The sequence below is a fragment of the Brienomyrus brachyistius genome, chromosome 22 (assembly GCF_023856365.1).
Source record: "Brienomyrus brachyistius isolate T26 chromosome 22, BBRACH_0.4, whole genome shotgun sequence".
NCBI lineage: Eukaryota > Metazoa > Chordata > Actinopteri > Osteoglossiformes > Mormyridae > Brienomyrus > Brienomyrus brachyistius.
In genome coordinates, this window is record NC_064554.1 from 2,130,890 (window position 1) to 2,151,367 (window position 20,478).

The 20,478-nt window shown below is 45.4% G+C and overlaps 3 protein-coding genes across 12 annotated transcripts in view; all 3 read right to left on the reverse strand.

The window, feature by feature from the left end:
* The window catches only part of LOC125717684 (myosin-10-like), a 46,599-nt gene extending 40,107 nt beyond the window's left edge, over positions 1–6,492 (reverse strand). For 6 of the 7 annotated variants that reach the window (XM_048990873.1, XM_048990870.1, XM_048990872.1 and 3 more), the window contains exons 1-2: positions 6,351–6,492; positions 3,993–4,365 (exon numbers count right to left, since the gene is read on the reverse strand). In XM_048990873.1, coding sequence (XP_048846830.1) covers positions 3,993–4,337 — 345 coding nt within the window. In that variant the 5' untranslated portion in view covers positions 4,338–4,365; positions 6,351–6,492. Of the gene's footprint in view, positions 1–3,992; positions 4,366–6,174; positions 6,195–6,350 lie in introns of all 7 variants that reach the window. The other variant, XM_048990868.1, reaches the window with a different exon arrangement.
* Positions 6,493–9,635: 3,143 nt separating this feature from the next.
* LOC125717687 (bMERB domain-containing protein 1-like) lies at positions 9,636–16,137 on the reverse strand. 4 transcript variants are annotated; one of them, XM_048990881.1, is made up of 6 exons: positions 15,685–16,137; positions 12,754–12,877; positions 12,588–12,661; positions 11,979–12,093; positions 11,754–11,824; positions 9,636–11,069 (listed from the first exon to the last, which is right to left on the reverse strand). In XM_048990881.1, the coding sequence occupies exons 1-6, from the start codon at positions 15,761–15,763 to the stop codon at positions 10,966–10,968; spliced, it is 567 nt and encodes a 188-aa protein (XP_048846838.1). In that variant the 5' UTR covers positions 15,764–16,137; the 3' UTR covers positions 9,636–10,965. The 4 variants fall into 4 exon arrangements, with proteins under 4 accessions (XP_048846838.1, XP_048846835.1, XP_048846836.1 ...); XM_048990878.1 differs by having other exon boundaries at positions 11,754–11,834; XM_048990879.1 differs by having other exon boundaries at positions 11,754–11,844.
* A 495-nt stretch (positions 16,138–16,632) lies between these two features.
* On the reverse strand, positions 16,633–20,324 carry mfsd6l (major facilitator superfamily domain containing 6-like). Its single transcript, XM_048991294.1, has 2 exons — positions 19,534–20,324; positions 16,633–19,148 (listed from the first exon to the last, which is right to left on the reverse strand). The coding sequence occupies exons 1-2, from the start codon at positions 19,569–19,571 to the stop codon at positions 17,369–17,371; spliced, it is 1,818 nt and encodes a 605-aa protein (XP_048847251.1). The 5' UTR covers positions 19,572–20,324; the 3' UTR covers positions 16,633–17,368.
* Between the last annotated feature and the right edge of the window lie 154 nt (positions 20,325–20,478).

Genomic DNA, 20,478 nt, shown 5'->3' on the forward strand with positions numbered 1-20,478 from the left:
TGACCCTGATATCTAATGGCTTTATCTGTCTGTGGCCACATTACTAACATTGCATTGGTTCAGCAGATCCTCTTATCCAATGTAGCTGACGTAGCTCACCTCTTATACACACGGGCGTTGGGCAATAGCAATTCAGGTCTATTCAAAAGCCGGATAGAGCATTTTTTGAAATTGATTCTCCGGGATCTGATGACAGGAGCTAAATAAAGCTTATTTATCTGTGACACGGGGGCTGTTTGCCTGGTGTAAGAGCCTCGCCCACACACTAACAACCACAGCTGAGCCACAGAAACAGGAGAGGATCAACGCCCGGAAGCAAAGGGCAGGAAAGGGAAGGCCAGCGTGGGGATTTGGAGACAGGGCGTGGATCGCAGGGGCCAGGAGGCCCATCAAAGGACCCAGGAACCCAAAATCACAGGCACAGGGAAGACTGCAGGACCTAGACTATGCTCTGTGTCTGTCTCGTTTACATTCGTGGCTTCGATATGGTAACTTGGGAGGGGGCGGGGGTGGGGGGGGAATGTAAATCTCCAACGGTGAGGAGGAGATCAACAGAAGGTCAGAATGTAACCGCTGAGCAGCGCATCAGCTACAGAGTCTCCTGTCCCTGACTAACACCACAGAATACAGCAAGGACAAGCAGGAAAGGCGGAGCATAAAGGAAATACACAGTCACATGGCATTTCTCACCCAATCAGCTCCAACCATTAGAGTCCTAATAGGCTAATCTAGTACCTACATACAGACAGTCCCCTGGTTATGAACTAGATAAGCACAGACTATAAAATCTCCTATATTAACAGTCTGGCAAAGTTAGAGGAAGGCTTTTTTTCCCTCCTGGACTATAGCAGGAGATACATGTTGATGGCGAATTAAAAGGCCTTTATTTGCAATTTTAACAGTCGTCTTTAAAGGCTTGATGCACTTTGGATCCAACTGAGAAGACTTCTGTAGCTTGTTGGAACGCAAGGTCGTTTTCCATCATACAGAGAGCCACAGATCAATCAGCCATTACCCAGGTGATGATCAGGCTGGAGAAAATAATGCCTGTTGCCATGTCAGCAGGTGTGGTCTTCCCCAAGAACGCAGAAGGGCCAGTGGTCTTCTTATCATCCTCTGGATCAATTCCACACCAAAACAAGTGCAAAGAGCATCCAGCTAAGGTCTCTGAACAAGAGCCTTCATCTCCATTGTTTCTGTTGTCAATCCCGCTTTCATTGTCTTTTAATTAAACGGATCTTAAGAGCTTAGCGTAAGAAATGTACCGAGGCTTCCCTGCAAGACGGAGTTCAGAGTTTATAACTGAAGAAGTAAGAGCCTAATGGATATTTGTCTGGCCGATCATTTATTTCTTTAATCCTAAACATAATCGCAAATAAAACAGAAATCATTGTCCACCCGTCTTCCGTGACTGTTAATGCAGATTCGAAATGAGTCTGGATCTTATCCCAGAAAGGCGAGGGCAGGAGGTAGGGGGCACCCTGGACAGGATGCCAATACATCACAGAACATCAAGGCCGCAGTGTCCTATCCCAGCTGGCATCGTGAAAACATATTTTATTCAAAATATAATGTTAAATTAAAATTTGTTAATATATGCATGTCAGAGTAATCATCATGCAGGTATGATTGTGAAGATAAGAAAGCAGCAATATTAACATTTTGTAGGACGTCGGTTTGTGTATTTCATAAAATCAACGGCAACAGTGGAACGTAACCTACCGACAAACATCTTCCTACACCCAGAAACTGCCGAGGACCTACCAGCTAACTGAAGAGGCAATATTTACACACCATTTAGGAATCTATGTAGACATACCCTTCTGTTTGTAATTGCAGGGGTTGAAACAGACCAACGATATATATAACACTCTTGAAGTTTAGGCTAAAAATGTGTCCCCCAGACACGTTTGGTGTTTTTATTGTCTGTGTGTCTTTACACAAACGCGCTTACTGCAAAAAATTCTGGCAACTTATGTCAAACATTATGAGGTCCTGGTACGCATGTCAGATCAGACCATGTCTCATAAAGATTTAACAGCACCATGAATAACAGTATGATAAAGGCACTCTGCAGCGAAGAGGAGTGGGACAGAGAGTTTTCCATGCTAAATCGTCATGGTTAAATCTCTCGCTGAATTCCCCATGTTCTGGAACTTGATCCGAGCTCCTGAGCTCCTCAAAAGTCAGTGACACCTGGAAGCATAAGGCTATGAAAATCATTTCGTAGATTATAAGGCAAATGAGGGGCACAGATGGAGGCAGAGAGTAAGAGTGAAGCGGGACGTGCAGGGGAGGGAGTAAAAGTGTGGGGGGGGGGGATCCGGCTGCTGAGCTGGTTCTCGACTCAAAGAAACGGTTTCAAGCACGAGACCGAAGAATGCTAGAAACGCAGACAGCTGTGGACTCTTCACTGAGACAATGGGCCGGTTGTAGCTCTGCGGGCGTGGCACGGAGCCAGCCCAGCCGTCTGCTTTCCACAGGGAGCTGGGGGGGGGGGGGGGGGCTTCCTATGACCTCCTCCCTCCATCAGCGCTCGCAGACGTGCTCGGGGTCAGCCCTCTCATTTCACCTCCACCCCGCAAGCCGTCACCTTAACTCCCAGAAGTTACGCTTCAGGGTCGCTCTCCAGAAAGCTTTCACAGGGTGGAGACTTTAAGCACTTTAAGACCCCGACCACTAGGCCCCTGGCTGCTGAAACCTCCCCATGTCCATGAATAATTTGACCTGCTTTCTTGTTTCTTCTCCAGCAGTGTTACACGCAGGATTCCGCCTAAAATGCTTCGGGAAACTACCCACGGATCCAGCCATTTTTAAAACCTGCTTATCTAAGTCAGGGATTGCAGTGACCTGCAGCCCAGTTTTAACAGGTCGCAAATCTATCCAGTTAATAAAAAATTCATCCATCTATCCACGTGCCCTGGTATGGGGACCCGGAGCCAGTCCCAGGCAACATAAGGAACGAGGCTGGACACCTAAGCTTGCACACAATCATACGCTACAGGCGATTTAATGACACCAATTAGCCTATCCACACGTCTTTGTAAACCGGAACACCCGAGGAAATCCGCTCCACACAGGGAGAACATGCAAACTCCATATGCACAGAGCGGAGGTGGGATCCGAACCCACAACCCTGCAGGTGCGAAGCAGCAGCACTACCCAATGACCAAGCAAGCCACCCGTCAGGAGAACAAACATCCCCTATGCAAGCCATGTGACAGGCAGCAGATTAAAAACGCCTGGTCTGCAGGTGTGATGCAAACCGCGTCCTGTGGGGTAGAAGCGACAGAGGCGACAACGCGGTTGGTGATCAAACCATGAGACAGATCTCAGATGGAGAAAGAGACTCATCGTGAGAAAAGGCCGGGAACATGCTCAGCCTGCCGCTCCGCTCTCCTGTGGCTCAGCCGCTCCAAGTCTGGCTTCTATTACTGGAATACGTGTCACAAACTGGGCCACAATCACCCAAATGCGTCTTTTCTAGGACAACAGGTAATTTCTAGATCATTGCAACCGTACTGTTTAGTGTTTATGAGCAGTGACGATCTGGATTTACAGACCGGAGCAGCGTGAGACTAGAAAGCTTGCCGGAGTGAGAGAGTGTCACTAGGGTACCTGAGCAAAACACTTCTGGGTCACTCATAGGGTCACGCCTCAGTAAGGGATTCACGACTACGTCAACAATGCTCATCTCAAGAGTTTTCTTTAATAGTCTTGTAAAACTTTATATCAGCATCTAAAAATGTAATGACGTTATAAAAGAATCTGATGCAAACAATCTGCCAGTTCTGACATCAGAATGGGACAAAAACGAGAATATTTTACTAGAGAAGGGATGCAAACTGGCATGCATTTGCACACATCTTGCTAAATTCCAACATTAAGAGGTAAGGACCCAAAGACCCAGAGTGTGATGGAAATTTTCCACGACATCAGCAAGCTGAATGTGCAGGAGACTGAGACCCAGGCCAGGTGGAGAGGATACTTACGTAGATGAGGCCTGAGTAGTACCTCTCCTTCAGGTTGTGCAGCACGGACGCCTCGTTCAGGCAGGTCAGCTCCGCCATGTCCTCCACCTTGCTGAACTTAGGCGGGTTCATCTTCTGGATGTCGTCCTTGCTCACCACGGCCCGCTTGCCGTTCTCAGCCAGCTCCACAACCACCGCCTCATCCCCCCGCTCCTCCCGCACACTGGCCGCCTCGAACCCGTGCCGCTCGGACGGCACCCATACCAGCTTCTTGGCTGTCCAATCAGCCTGGGTGGCCGGGTTGTAGACCACGGCCCGGTCCACGAACAAGTACTTCTCGGCGTCCTCCTGACCATGCAGCGCCATCTCCAAGTGTCAAAAAACACCAGGAGTCCTAGGGGAGAAGATGTTTTGCATTTTTATTTATTTAGCAAACACAGACATCCAAAGCGACGTACATTTTTTCCGTGAAAGCAGGAATAGACCATCCCTGGTGCGACTGAGGTAAAGGGCCTCACTCAAGGACTAAGTGATGAGATTTTTATGCTGACTTTGGGATTCGACCAACAACCTTCCGGCCTGCACAGCCACACACTGCCCCCAGACACCTTAACAGTTTAATACATGAGCTCAGTAGTGGCACAGACTTTCTCTCACAAAAAATTCCACATACAAATATTGCTAGAAATGGTATCAGCACAGTTCCTAACAACATGCTTTGAAACAATAATAAACAGTTATGTTCATAATAATTCACCCTTGAGTTCAATGTGAACAACTCAAATTGGTTTAAGTACTTTGTTCAAACAAATAACAGCTACCCGAGAGCTCGCAAAACCCACACAATATGGCTGACATAGCCCATTTTCCTCAACAAGACACACAAATTCAGCACCAGGCACTTAATAAAACATCTATCATCGCCACTAATCTTATAAACTGCTTCATAATGCGTAAAGGAACAGCAATCGTTTTACATTTGACCGGCCCAGAGAATTAATTCCTCTCTTTAGAGTAATACTGTAATATGGAAAAAGTGCAGTAAAATAAATGCTACCTATTAGAAACAAAAAAAAAATCTATCTATACATGAGTGAGTGTGTGTGTGTGTGTGTATTCATGACGGCCTAAAACGATGATTCTTCACTTCAACAGGTAAAAATCCTACCTTTAACAATAAGTATCATATTAACTCAGTATCAATATCTGATGTCTTTATAATTTCGTAATTTTATTTATGACCTTATTAGCAGAACACATTATAATAGGTACAGTCCACCTTGACACCAGTCAGATTAACCAGTATCAAAACGAAAAATGAATCCCCCCCCCCCTTGCAGCACAGTGGGATCGGGACCTGGACACCCTGTGCAAAGGCAGTACCTCTGAGCTGCCTCTCGCCTCGCTAAACTGTAAATTATACGTTAAACCTGGTCGGTTTAGTTGTATTTATGTCATGGCACAGAGATTACCTGACCGTGCATATCAGACAGGTAGTAATAACCATGGCGCTAGGTAATACTGCAGAGGGGACACTTCCCGCAGCCAGATTTACTCATATAAATGATGCTTCGTATTTGTTTTCCTGGCTAAAATCCTCCCTATTTAGCTTGATCGCGTTTTCTGCAGATAGGCTCTGGTATCCGAAAGCAGTTGCGGTTTTTCCATCTTATTATTGTACTGGTTATGTTTGCAGGGAGGCACTGCAGACCCGCCTATAGGCAGTGCCAAGCGGCAGCAGCGTAAGACGCGGTTCAGGGACCGCAGATGCACTGCAGCACGATATTACAGCGGTGCGGGGCCGCCGCGTTTGCTTATATACTACAATAACATGCGGTGTTAGTCTACATTTCATTGTCCCTTTAGCCACAGAGCGCAGAAAAATAAATTTGCAATGCAATACATCTAGCTATTTAACCTGGATAGCTTGGTAAGCTAACTAAAGAATGACCGCGTCTTAGTTAACTAACAGCAAACAAAATAACTGTTCCTGAGTATTATATGCATCTGCATGCAACTCCTAAATAAGCGACGTCTGTAAGATAACTTTGATAGTACTGCATTGGCAGGCACCGTCTATTACATAGGTGACAGCTACATGGACCAGCAGGCTAGGCTGCCACCCAGCTAAATTCGGATGATGTTAAACCACAATCAAGCACGCATTTAGCTTACAAAAGCTGACAGGTATGGAACATCTTACCTTTCCATGACCGCCAGCATCTGTTCAGAAACGAACATTAACAATTACGTGTTCAATTCCAAATATTACTGTTTTGACATTTTTGTAATTTCGCATTTTCACATAAAATATTACAAGCTAGCTAAGAGTCCTCCGTTAGCCATCAGGATTCTACAAAAAATACGCTCCCAACTTACCCAATGCAATTTACGAACAAACCAGGGCAACTTCCTAAATAAATGAATGCTCCTCTTGATTTAATTTCACTCAATGCCTTTCCTTAGCCCACCTCTACTCCCTTTTTGCCCCAAACTCCGAAGTTACACCCCCAGCACTGGGCTCCTCCTTAATCGAACAAACCCGACCCACGCTACTCCCGCCTATCGGGACCGTAACCACATAGATATATAACAGTTAGAACGGCTCTCACCTTTACAGGGCGAAAGTAAGTAGTACCACAGGCGTGTGCTGTAGACGGACAGCTCTACGCACTTTTAGCAATACTAAATTTCTACCGCCAGACGCAGACACACCTACTGGATTATATTAATAAGTAACTGGATTTCGTACGACAGTGATAACGCTGACGGGAATCAAGCGGATAAAATAATAAAAGTGCAAGAATAATAACTTGTAATTATGGATTGCCTTTGGGATTCCTTGTTAACGGGATTTTGTTTCAAAATTCAGTAGCACCACCGGGAAAGGTGATGTCAACCATATGACTTTCCGACAAGCTTAGTTGAAAAATAGTTCAAAAATGAACTTGGAGGTGTACAGAACGCTTGTGTTTCGTCTACGATATGCTGTTTGCCGTCTCTCGGCAAATACAGCAAAACGACCGAAAACGAACGTATCCATTCATTCACATACATATGCAACGATACTTTGCACACTCCATCTGTATTCTTAAGGCGTGTTTTTATAACAGCGCCCCCTAGTGTAAGACACAAACACTAAAATATCGCCTCTTAAATTCAGAACGCTATTAGAATTACACTCCTTTTTAATTTTATATCACATTTTCAGCTTCTAATAGTTTATTTATGTCATTGTTTAAATGTAGTACTGGATTTTATTATCTACAAGACCAATGTCTATACGGCTCGGCGCGTTAAAGTTTGGCAAACTTCAAAATCGGCCTTCAAAAGAAAAAGGGCGACATCTATAATGTAATAGACAAAACTGACACATTGAAAATTTTGGTCGGTGTCATTGCAGTCGGACGGTATCTTTCAACAGTTGTTGTTCATTGTATGTAAATAAACTTTTTATAACACTTTTGATTTAACTTTAAACTGAAAGTTATTTTCCAACGCCAGCAGAGGTCAGTAGAATACCAAGAACGACAGAAATTACATTTATAAATTATTAAACCGATGAATCACAATATAGGACGTACAGTGAAATGAAAACAACACAATATTCTCATACAGCAGGTCTCAAGAATATTTGTGAAAATCTTTCTGGGTCCTCATTCTTCTCAATTGCTTTTCATTACTGTCGATTGATGCCATCCATCTTGTAGATCATTTCAGCATTTCCAAGCAATAGTGTCTTTTCCAGAGAGCTGGATCTTCTCATAATATTCCAAAAACATGTCTTCAATCTGGTCGTTTGTGCTTCGTCACAATTAGATTGATGCATTTTTTATCATCTCCATTATGCATTGTGTAGGGAAAGTATTTCAGTTCAAATTTCCATCTTTTATTTAAATAGTTCTGTAGTGAATGTTTTTTTTATTATTCTTATGTGTACTGTGCTTCTGTGCTCATTATCACAGTCATACTGCTACCCAGGTGCAATTTAATACAGACAGGCTGGCTTGTGTCTCTGCCACGCCCTCTACTGGAGCACCAATAAAACCGCGACAATCTGTGGAATAATGGTTTGCTTATCAGAAATTCCCGGCACATTCCTCTTTGCTTTTTGATTTCGATGCGACACATCAAAAAGCAGCATTTTTCACACTGCCTACTCTCGCTGGTGAACAGCCTCACCAGGTCTATGTAAGCTATTTTATTCTTAAGCAGTTTTTAAGTGAATAGCACAAGACTATTTGTGGTTAACAGTTTATCTTTGCCCTTATGAAATCTTGAGTGACTCGTCTCCACCACAGAACGGTTAGGGGAATATGGATCTGACCCTGAACTGAGATAACTTGGTAATGATTGATCAGGAATCCCAGGAAAATAAATCCTTATCACCTTTATCGACACGTCCATGTGAAACCCACTGGGCACACTACGGGCTTCACTGCCCTGGTAACTGGAACAACCCAAAGGTACAAACAGCATTAATGTACCATCGGTGGTAGTGAAATGTTAATTAGAGTCAATTTCTGTACCTTAAAAGGTACCTTTACCTACAACTAAGGGTACAACTGGCAGACCCTTGAGGGTACAGCACCAGTGACAAGCAAAGGTAGAGATTTTTACCCTCTTTTCCGAGAGTGTAGATCCGATCGCTGGGGGGCCATAACCCCAAGTATATCAAATAAAAAAAAAAAGCCAAGCCCTGGGTAAACCTGACTCGACCCCTGATATTTTTCTATTGTCAGAAACACCCCTAGTGCACACCTTAGGTACTTGGTGACAACAGTCGTAAAAATGGACTCAATCGATTAAGATTATGTTTGGAGAAGATCAGCAGCAGCATAAATTCATTGCGGCATCAGTTAGCTACATGCATCATGCCTCTAAATTGTAAAGCTTCGTCCTAAGTTCCTTTCTTAGTGCTGTAAGTTCGGCCATTAAACTCACTGAAGCAGCATTCTGATGGGGAAAAAAATCATGCATAATAAATGTTAACGCTTTGTGCAAGGTATGGTTAGGGTTGGATCTGGGTTAGTATAAAATGGCTGACACCATAAAGATATTTATCTCCTTTGGCAGTTTAAAGGCAGCATAGGACAATCAAATCTGGGGTACATCCTAGATGGGATGCTGTCTAGATGGTAAAAGATGGTACATGATAATTTAAGACATGGAAACAGCACCTATCAGTTTCCTCTGTCTTTGCTCTATACCACACAGTTAGTTTCCTGGATTGTTGTCATGACAATATCTGACACTGGCTGTCTATGATATTCTTAAAATTGGACTGAAGTTGCCGCATCAGCACCACATTCCCATACAGCCTGACGATATCTGTCATCCGTATCACACAAGCAGTGCATGACATGCAGACATTAGAGAGATTAGACCCTTTGCTGCTTGGCTACATATCTGCACGAACCATCTCAGCATATATGCAAACATGTATTGGTTTTTAGTTTCACACTATGTACAGTGTTAGTATTCAGGTGCCTAACAGGTGCTTACAGTTAAAATGCAAATAGGGCCAAAATACATTTTGAAGGCTACATTTAGGGAGCTTATTATTAAACCTTAATCAGAAACCCCCGAAAGCACTGTGCTGCAGACTGCGGTAAGAAAATTATAAAGTATGAAACAAATGTGCACTTTATTATAACCACACAATTAGAAAGAATTATTTATTCATTCGACGCAGGGTGGCATCCGTATGTATGCGAAAGGTCACGATATTCAGAAACGCCACAGTGTAGCTCGGTAAATTATGACGCTTTTGATCGCTTTACAGAACTCCAACATTATGGTACACTCAGAAATAACCGTAATGGTTGGTAACCATGGAGATGCTATTCAAATTGCAATGCTATTCAAGATGCAACCGATTCGAAATATCACATGCTGCTGTCTGCCCTCTGAAATAACACAGAACATATTCACAAGAGGAGAGAGACTAGCAGATTAATCCAACCCCGTTGTGTAGTCAGTACTGAAGTGATGCTTATTAATTCATTTAAATACGGGTAAGAAGCTACTGGCTGGCTGACTGAACTATGACAGAACTTCAGACAAATCAGATTTTAGCAAAAGAAGCTAGAAAACTGTGGAGTGTTAAATACAGATGCACAGAAAAATGTCCAAATTTAATGCCTGTTCCTTCTGCCTCTTCATTCAAAATCATTCAATCAAAAATAGTCATTCAAAACAGAGAAACTAAGAACTGGACCAGCAGGAAAAGGGCTTCTGACGCTTGTAATGACGCAGACTGGTGGATCCCGCCACGGACCAGTAGGAGAGCTGGGCTGTCGTCGGGAGATACTGTATGGCCACCATGCTGTTATCAGGGTCTTCTGTGGTTTTCCAGATCTCCACGCTCTGCATGGTGTTCGGATCCTGAAGGTTCTGCATAAAGCAGCCCGGCCCTGCAAAGGTTCAGTGGGATACAGGGCTAGTGGACCCATGGAGGGCGTCTCAAAGTCACAAGCAACTGCCGGTTTAAATCGGCCCCCACCGTGCTCACAGCCAGACTCTCGATGCCTGCATGTGCCCAGTAAAGGTGCTCGATTTAAATCGTCTTCTCTATAAATATGCAGGTTCGCAGTTTGTTATCGAGAAGTTCGTGTTAGTTTATAGCTAAAGGTCACCTGCAGTGTGATGAGTTTCTGAAGCTTCATTGGAGAGATGAGGAAGAGGTGGAAAGAAGGCTAAGGAGCCGTCATGTGTAACGTGCACAAAGCGGTAAAGGTTTGTTTTCTTGCAAGAACAATGCATCCATCTTAGGGAACCTCTCAATACGTCGACGATTCCATCAAGTTCCATGAATCATCAGTACAGCGCTTATGCATCCTCCTCCAAATGCTCTACTGTAGCGTTTCAGTCTTCACAAGTCCTCTGACAATCAGAAGACGCCAGATATAAAAACGATGGCACTGGTTAGACTATCAGCAGAGGAGGTTGAACACTCCCCACCCACTGCGGTCTCCAGCAGCGCGTCTGCGCCCTACATCACCGTGCAGTTGAACCCACAGCACTCCTTGAGCAGGGTGAGTCCAGTCTTGGGAACCAACGGAGATGAGGACTGACGTTCCTTGGAGGACGGGATGCCTGTCCAAAGACCAGCAGGGAAACCATGTGAAGTACGTAGCTTTACAAATATGCCCGGAAGACAAGCTGAGCTAAAGAGTCTGGCACAATAACAAAGACACACAGTGTATCTCCCTTTATTAGTACAATAGCACTGACCCTGATAAAGCAAGATTAAAGTTAAAGCTGTAATGGAGGCAGTCTGGAGGTTATGGCGGGGCATAAAGGAAACAGTCACATGGAATTTCTCATCCAATCAGCTCCGACCATTAGAGCCCTGGTATGCTAATCGAGTACGTACATGAAGGCAGTCACCACGCTACGAATGAGATCCTGTCTTTAAGTAGAATTTGTAGGTAAGTCAGAAAAACAATAACAGAGCAATAATAATTATTATTATAGAGTAATAAAAAAAGTAACGATATACGGTACTGTGCTGTACCTCAAGTCGCCGAACCACTGAAGCTGCGCGATGTTTTCACATGAGCGTCACAAAGTAGCGCATGCAGTCATTATTACGAACCAATGTTTTTAACCCAAAATTTGAATATAGTAGGCTTTCAGATCCTGATTCTTTATGACCGTTAGTAAGTATGCGTTGACCGTAAGTGGGAGTTCTTTACCTGGGGACTGCCTATATATGTAATAAACAAATGTCCACGCGCTCCAGGCCCACGAATGAGCCGCACACATGAAGACACCCACCTTTGCCCACCAGACTCCTTGGGAATCTGGATTGCAGGAAATCTGCCATTTCCTTGTCCTCTTCTCTTTCCCTGCGGGAGACTTGTAAATGCTTTTATGCAAATCAAATGACACTACTTACAGTTCTTTACCTATTCATGCAGTCAGTTTGATTTTTCTGAAGAGTACATCATCTGGGTTGCACATGGGAGTTGAACGAAGAACCATATGGCACAGAAGTCCCACCTCAGCCTCTCCAGCTCCACGTCATCCACCAGGAAGTCCCTGGTCTCCACCAGTCTCTGGATTTGCCGCAGAAGCTCCGTCTCCTTCTCCCTGTCCTCGCTGGACTTGTCTGCATCTGCAGCAGGGTCCGCAAATCAGCATGCGAGAGGGTGTGTCACGGAGGGAAAAGCTTCCAGAGGCAAACAGCTGCGGATGGAGCTGAATCGTCAACAATAAGCGCTGCGTGTGATCATGTCACGACGAACATGCAGTGTTTTCATTCTAATGAGGTCAGAGAATCAAGCTCTTCCACACCTGAAGAATGGGAGTAAAATTCATTCAAAAGAGGATAAATATTTTGCTCCCCAGAAACAGCTACACGTTTCATGCTGTTCCGTTCCAATCAGAGACCTTTTTCAGAGACACTTTGTTAGTTTTTTTATTGCAATTGTAAGCTGCAGTCCAATGCAGCATTTCTGACAGTTTCAATGCAACACCTTCCTTTGATTCTACAAAAAATTGCACTGTGTTGTTTTTCATGGCACTATGATGTGTAAATCAGACAGGAAACCGCAGCAGAAACGGCCACGTCACCTTCCCCACGCGCTTCTTCTCATTGCCGAGCAGTACCTGGGGCAGACACCAATTTGTGAAGCTCCCTTTTCAGTCGTGTTATTTCTTTGCAGAGTTGGATGTCGTCCATCCTGCAGGACATGATGGAAAACATTTATTTAACTTTAACGCTAACTTACAGTAGAAGGGCTCGCTAAGGAGGTCACACAGGTTTGGTCCTCACATATATCTCAGCTCCGACTCCCTCCGGACCAGTAGGTCCCGTATCCGGTTGATTCTCGAAAGCTCCCCTTCCAGGTCCTCTATGGTGATGGACGAGTCTGCCATGGAGATGACATCCTCTCCTTCTGCAAGGAAAGGAACATCCTTACAGTCCCTGAGGGCTGCTATATGGCCTTACAGGAGACCGCAGGGTTCGTCCAACTCTCTTTATCCAACCCAACCCTCCCCAAAAGGTAAACTTGCTCAGATAATAGAAAATATAGTATATGGAGAAAAGTACTGGGACAGATTCTATTGTCTCATTCGGCGAGGATGCAACCAATGTATCCTTAATATTCTGGGCGGGGCAAGAAACGGGTACCTGAAGACACAATTATGGTGAAGTACGCTTATTGAGAAACACCTTTAATCTAAACGCTATATGGGGCATGTGATCACATGATCAGCACTGGGTACCGTAACCTGTGTGGTGAGGCTGCAAGGCCCCGCCCCTCCTCAGAGACAGACCTTACCTGCTGCTTCCCATTCCTCTCTCCCTTTAAAGAGGCAGTACGCTTCTACCCCACTTCTGCACGCCTTTCAAAAACTGAATGAGATTCACTTGCTGCACTGGGCATAAGCGGCATCTCTGGTGCCACAAGGGCAGAAATGGTCCAGCGCAGTGACTTGTCGCCATGGAGACAGTCAGCCGTGCTGCTTGTTGCCGGCTGTATGGCGGAACACTCGACGGGTTACTTTATCCGGTGGTGTTTTGTATTTGTGATAAAATACATATTTCAAAAATGCTATTCCACAATTTCCTAAGCAGCATGTGCTCTGCCTGGGAACGCCAGATGCTGAGAGGTGAACCTGACAGATGATTAGAGATGCCATATTGCAGAAAGAAGGACACTCTTTTGCCCTGCAGGTTTCTGTCTGAATTGTTGTGTGGGTTTGTTTTGCAGGAGCACATTCTCAGAGAAAACTCGGTTCATTAATGACTCTCTCATACGTGACCTTCGGAATGAAGGCAGCTCCGAATGAAGGCAGCTCTGAATGAAGGCAGCTCCGAATGAAGGCACCTTAGAATGAAGGCAGCTCAGAATAAAGGCACCTTAGAATGAAGGCAGCTCCGAATGAAGGCAGCTCAGAATGAAGGCAGCTCCGAATGAAGGCACCTTAGAATGAAGGCACCTCAGAATGAAGGCAGCTCAGAATGAAGGCAGCTCCAAATGAAGGCAGCTCAGAATGAAGGCAGCTCAGAATAAAGGCAGCTCCGAATGAAGGCAGCTCAGAATAAAGGCAGCTCCGAATGAAGGCAGCTCAGAATGAAGGCAGCTCCGAATGAAGGCAGCTCAGAATGAAGGCAGCTCCGAATGAAGGCAGCTCCAAATGAAGGCAGCTCCGAATGAAGGCAGCTCAGAATGAAGGCAGCTCCGAATGAAGGCAGCTCCGAATAAAGGCAGCTCCGAATGAAGGCACCTCAGAATGAAGGCAGCTCCGAATGAAGGCAGCTCCGAATAAAGGCAGCTCAGAATGAAGGCACCTCAGAATGAAGGCAGCTCAGAATGAAGGCAGCTCCGAATGAAGGCAGCTCCGAATAAAGGCAGCTCCGAATGAAGGCACCTCAGAATGAAGGCAGCTCAGAATAAAGGCAGCTCCGAATGAACTCAGACCTTATGCTCTGTGTCACCCGTATGAGCATCACTCAGCAATTCCAGAGGCAGCAGATTAGAGAAACTGCCAGGAAGGGCAAAAACCTGAAAACCATTTGGGAAAGAGCAGCTCAAGGCTAAATGATATTTTGGTGGAAAAAAATGTACATGCCTTCGTATGTACAGGCCCAAGAGCATAACTTCAGGTTAAGCATGGGGGGGGGGGGGTGGCTGAAACCACCACCCATTTCAGCCCCCCCATAATTTAATGGTTTAGCCATATCCATTAACACAATATTATGCTGTGGATACACTCTGAGATCAGTCCATTTAAACCAATTTTTTGAACATTTAAAAATATTTTTGGCATTCAGACTTAAACCCCTATAACGGAAAAACCTTTCCTCCGTAAAAATGAGAATCACTCTGAGGATTAAACATGCCGTGCGTTGTCTTGGAAACAAACCTCTGCACATTGTCCTGCGCCTTCACACCACGCGGCGGGCTCCATGTGTACGCGCCGCGCCTACAGAGCCGGCCACCATTTGGGCAAAAGGCGCTATTTCATAGAATCGTGACAAAACGTCGCTCAGTCATTTTACCCTTTCGGATTTGAAATCGACACTCAAGCATCCATCCATCTTCGAACCGCTTCTGCTGGTCAGCAGGGAGTCTGGCAGCAATAGGGCACAAGGCTGGGGTACACCCTGGATGGGATGTCAATGCATCACAGGACACATACATGCGCAGTCACACAAACAACCACACACACACTTAACGCTTATGCAAGCGTAAGTAATTCCTCACGTTACAAGACCTGGTTTGACGGCGCGACAACTGAAAGTACAGAATATGATTTAAAATGGTTCATTCTGTCAGCGTGTGCAATATATTATCAGTACTTCACGTAATTTTAATCTATTCAACAGCAGATTTATTCATAGTAAAAACATATTTTCCTTTGAAATACTACAACTATAATGTCAATCCCAGGACACTGTCTTTTTTATTTATTACACAGCTTTTGAGATGCAACCCAGAAAATATTATGAAGGTTCATTCACATGAAAACAAAATTAAAGCACGTTCAAAAAAAAGTTTTATTTCAAGTAAAAAAAGACCTTGTCACATTAAAAAAAGTTAATCTTTCATTATTCCGTATGATAATATGTCATTGTTAATTGAGATTCATTTATTTGCATACAGACGATAATTGACAATCCTATGGTTTTCGCACCATTAAAATTAAATCTAAAAGAATGGTTTAGCATACCACTGCCGTGCATTTCGCTCGTTACCTGTGTCGGCGGATTCCCCCAGTCCCTTTCCGGACTCCACAGATTCATGTCGCTTCAGTGATTTACGCTGTTTTTCCATATCTTGTTTACTCCAAGAAATGACAGATCTGGACCAAAAAAAAAGTTTCCCCGTTTCCTTAGCGAAAAAAAACAGCGATTTACAGACCGTTGGATGCTAATTGCAAAGCCAGTACTGATGGACAGCCATGAGGACAGCAATGTGACAAACGAGCACGTTCTCCTGTGCTCGGCGTCCGCGAGCCTGGGCTGGTGGGTTTCTGGCGAACCATCTGAGCTAAGAGCGCCATCTAGCGTGGACTCTCGAAAAACACTTTTGCACTTAGAAAATGTCACCACTGTGAGGCTTGCAATACAACTGACGTGTACCTATAGCACATTACAAGTCTATTGCGCTCAACGTTTTCACAAAAACTAAAATGACAGGTAAATACGTTTATGCAAGACGTGCGGTTTTCATACCAGCATGTAAAGAATCTACACCCTGTCACAGTTAAGGGGACATACTGTAAGCATGACATTTGCCTTGAACCAAACAAAAAAGTTAACTCATATTTCTAGAATATACATAATTTAAATGGTTAAATGATAATAATAGATACGTTATTGATCCCTGTGGGGAAAGTTTCTTTATGCCGCCCCAACTTTCTCTTTGTAGATAAGGGCAAGCTTGGCAGCGAAGGACAGCCACCCAAAGCAACACCCAGGGAGATGGGGGTTAAGGGCCTTGCTCAAGGGCCTGCAGATGTGCCAAGATCAGGTTTGAACCAGCAACCTTCTGATCACAAACACAGTAGCTAAGCCCATGGAGGCACGCGCTGCCCCCTAAGTCTCTGGATGTAATGTCTTAAGATCTATAACATACTGTAATATGACAATAACTCATGCAAAAATGTCGTACACTGAAGCCACCAACATGGCTTGTAGCAATTTTCTTAATTGATGTTTATTAACACCATTGTTTTTTACATGTCCAGGGAGTCACTGCTAAACCATTTTAGGAAGATTATAAAGGAAACAAACACAGGGTGACAACAACATATTTCACCTGAAAGGTGTGTTTTCCAAACAATCAGAAATATAGGCCTGACAATCAATCATGGCCTCGAATTTTAAGCCATGGGGAAAAGTCCATTCACATTTTCTTAGGTAACCCCCCCCCATTTTAAATCCCAGAGCCCAACAGCCCCCCCCACAAGTGTTTCACAGCCTTGTATTTACAGTGCTACATTTCTAACCATTACTGGCATAACCATTACTAATCTGAATTCAACCAGTTCAAAGTATTTCATAAATTAATATTTCTTCAAGTATCACCATTAGGTACCTGGCTGTCACTAAGTCAGACTAGCAGGTAGCATCAAAGCCCTAACTTCACATTGCAAATTTCGGTTATAATTTTTGTTAGTGTGCCTCAATGTTTGCCCATAAAATTCCATCCAAAAATTTGACATAATGATGTTCACACATGCTAGAGAGACAAAGGACACACTTTGTACTCGATGAATGTGAAACAGAAAACAGAAAACAGTCATCATTACACCAATAACACTAACGTGGTTGGATTTACAAGGACAAGGCTCATCCATACCACTAAAATGTCTTTTTAATGGGAAGTCTGGTCATTTACAGTGCAGCTTTTTATCCACCAGTAAAAGTTTGTCTTTTACCAATTGTTGTTGTTGGTTTTGTCGTCATGCATTGCTTTCGCCAGCCAGTCTCGGTCCTGGTCCGATTCCGAGTCGCTGGCCTCGCTCGTGTCAGCCGTCAGCAGCTGGGAATAGTTGATCCGCCTCTGGTGTGGGGTCTGGTACTGGAGTATGGGAAGGCCCAGAGTCCAGAGCGCCAAGACCACCGCTGCTCCACGAAAGAGCATCGGCACGCCAAATCTTTGCACCACCAAGCCCCCAGAAAAACTGCCCAAGCTACCCCCCAGGCCCGCCGACATGACCTGGAATATACCGAGCACGTGTCTCTCTGTGCCCGGCGTGGCGATGTCCTCACTCACCTCATGCACTGCCCACCAGAGGGCGCCAACACCCAGGCCAACCAATGGTTGGACAGGCAGGACCGTCCATGGACCCCACAAGAAAGAGCTATAAAGGCACTGGAGGGTCAAGCAGGCTGTGCCCGCACTGAGAGCCCGGCCGACCGTTAGGAAACGGGGTAGGTGTCTGCTGAAGAGGTTGAAAGTCAACTGTGACAGCAGGTCCAGGGTGAGGGCAAGACCCATGTGGAGTTCACTGCTACCCTGGTCCTGCATCTGCCAGAACAGGAAGTCACTCACTACAGACCTGGCTGCCCCAGCCAGGAAGACCGTCAAGGCACAGAGCAGTGCCCGGGGGTGCCCCCGCACCAGCCGCAGGGCCTTCAGCATCTTCCCAGCGGCCTCCTGCTTCTTGTGCCTGTACATGGGCAAAAGCAAGACGGTGGGAAGGGCAAGACCAGCGAGGACGGTGTAACCATAGAAGTGGATGGCACGGCTGCTGGAAACCAGGCAGGCCAACCTGCTGACCAGGAGACCTGCACCACATGCCCCAAATGCACCCCCCAGGAAAGCCCAGGCCTGGGTTGCTCGGTGCCGGTCAGTGGCATCCACGAAGTCTAGGTATTCATACAATCCATCGGCGGCCGTCCTGTCCAGCGGCGCCGTGAGAGCCACCCACAGGCTGACTGCCAGAAGCAGCAGGAAGAAGAGCTGATGCTGGGGATCCATCACCTTCAGGCCCCCAAGAAACTCGCCTCGCCTCCGATTCCACTCCTCCGCTGCGTCTGCTGACCGCGATACTCTCCCAGAAAGCAAGGTCTGCGATGCATTTTGACCTAAAGAAACGTTTGCTTCTGGGTTTCTGCTCACAAATCCTACGTATTCTGTGTGATTTTCCAGAGAGAGCCCTTCGTGACTGTGTGCACTGGACATGTTCACCACACCATAGGTCTCTGGGACCGAAACTGTGGTTGAGGGCATGGGTTTGTAGGAGACCGTGTTGTCATAACCTAATGACAGGTTTGTAATGGAGCTCGGACTGGGCGTGACACTGCTGGCTTGAAAGGAGAAGTCACCCAGCTCGTGAGAAACCACAGCGCCCTCTGCAGGCCCCGAGGTGTCATTACAGAGAGGACTTGGTGGCTGCTCGACAGCAGAGGGAATCAGCAGGAAGACCAGGCAGGCAGCCGCAGAGCCCAGCAGTGACACTGTAACCACAACTCGCCGCCTGTCATGACGCCTGGCCAGAAAGGCGGAGGCGGGGCCACAGACGAGGCTCACCAGGTGCTTGGTGCCCATGATCACACCGACCATGGAGGCTGCCAGGCCAAGGCGCCGCATATATATGGTGAGGAATGGGAGCAGGCAGGCCTCTGCGCAGCCGTACAGGAAGCGGAAGGCGCTGGCCACCACCGCCGCTCCCCGGATGTCCCACTGCATGTTCCTCCTCTTCACTCCCCTGGAGAAACTTAACACTGTCAAAATACGGTCTCAGCCCACAGGATGGGCATCAGCTCTCAGACATAAAGGTTTGTAAATACACCTATGAACATTACTATTTCGCCTTTGTAATCATTATGGTAATATGTATGACGATTAACGTACGAATATTACCTAACAATTAGTCATTTTGGCAAGCTGTCAAAAGCACGCAATAAATTATAGAATGGCACCTACACAAACGCGTTTATATGCACACCGTTTATTCCCCGATAAGTCAAGTTAAACGTGAAGCCTTTGAAAGGAGAACTTTTAAAACGGAACTCCGAATAAAAGCAAATGGCTATTCGAAACTTTTGACACGTCATAGTTTGGGGAAAACTTAACGCTGATGGTTCACTTACCACCTCAAAAGAACCTCTGAACGACTCTCCTGTGTCATGTCAGTCAAATCCTGCGGCGTCTACACTAAAACATTTCACCAAAACATATTTGATGGATTTTTCTGTGTCTGAGCAGAAGGCACCTGCGCACACCTGGACGTTTTTTTCCCGAAGCTCAGCATTATGGTTGGGGCTTCCCCTGCCGGGATCAGCACTGCGCATGCGTAACAGGTGAAATACGCCTGCGGGTAAATGCGTGGAAGGACAGGTAACGTCACAGGCAGGCGTGCAGATAATTCCTTGTGAAGGAAGTCACTCGCGTCTAAAATAACCACCCGAGGCTTCCGTTTACTACTTCAGAATGTTAGTCCTGTTTTTCGCTTTCAGTTTCTTTACATTACTGCCCCAGCATATACTCAGTTTCTGTTGAAATCTACAACGGCCATCTGCGACAGTCCGATCTTTAATATCATTGAAAATAATGCTTTGAGTCCCTATTCAGTAGTGGAAAACTGCAAAATTCACGTATCCAGAATAGAAGTACACGAAGGCCATATTGTCATATACGAGTTTCCACTCCTCCATTAGATGTCGCCTTTAAAAAATTTAGATGTGCAATACTGTGCAAAAGTATTTTCACTCAAAGAAAAAATGTTTCAGTGATCTTCATGTTGGTGTAAAACTATGATATTATGTCTCGTAATGTGTTACTGTAGCTGTTTCAAAACGTCTCATCTTAACCCCAATATTTTCAGTAGCCATTCAATACACCCGTGTATTTTTTTGACTCGGTCACTCGGACACTGTTACGTCAAGGACGAGGACGGAAGCGTTGGCAGGCAGGCGTCGGGGAGAAATCAAAAGGGGCTTCATTAAAGGTGACTACAATACAGACAAGGCAAATGAAACGGACGACGAGGGGTCGAAACAGACAGGAATTAGCATCAATGACCGGACTGTTCAGCG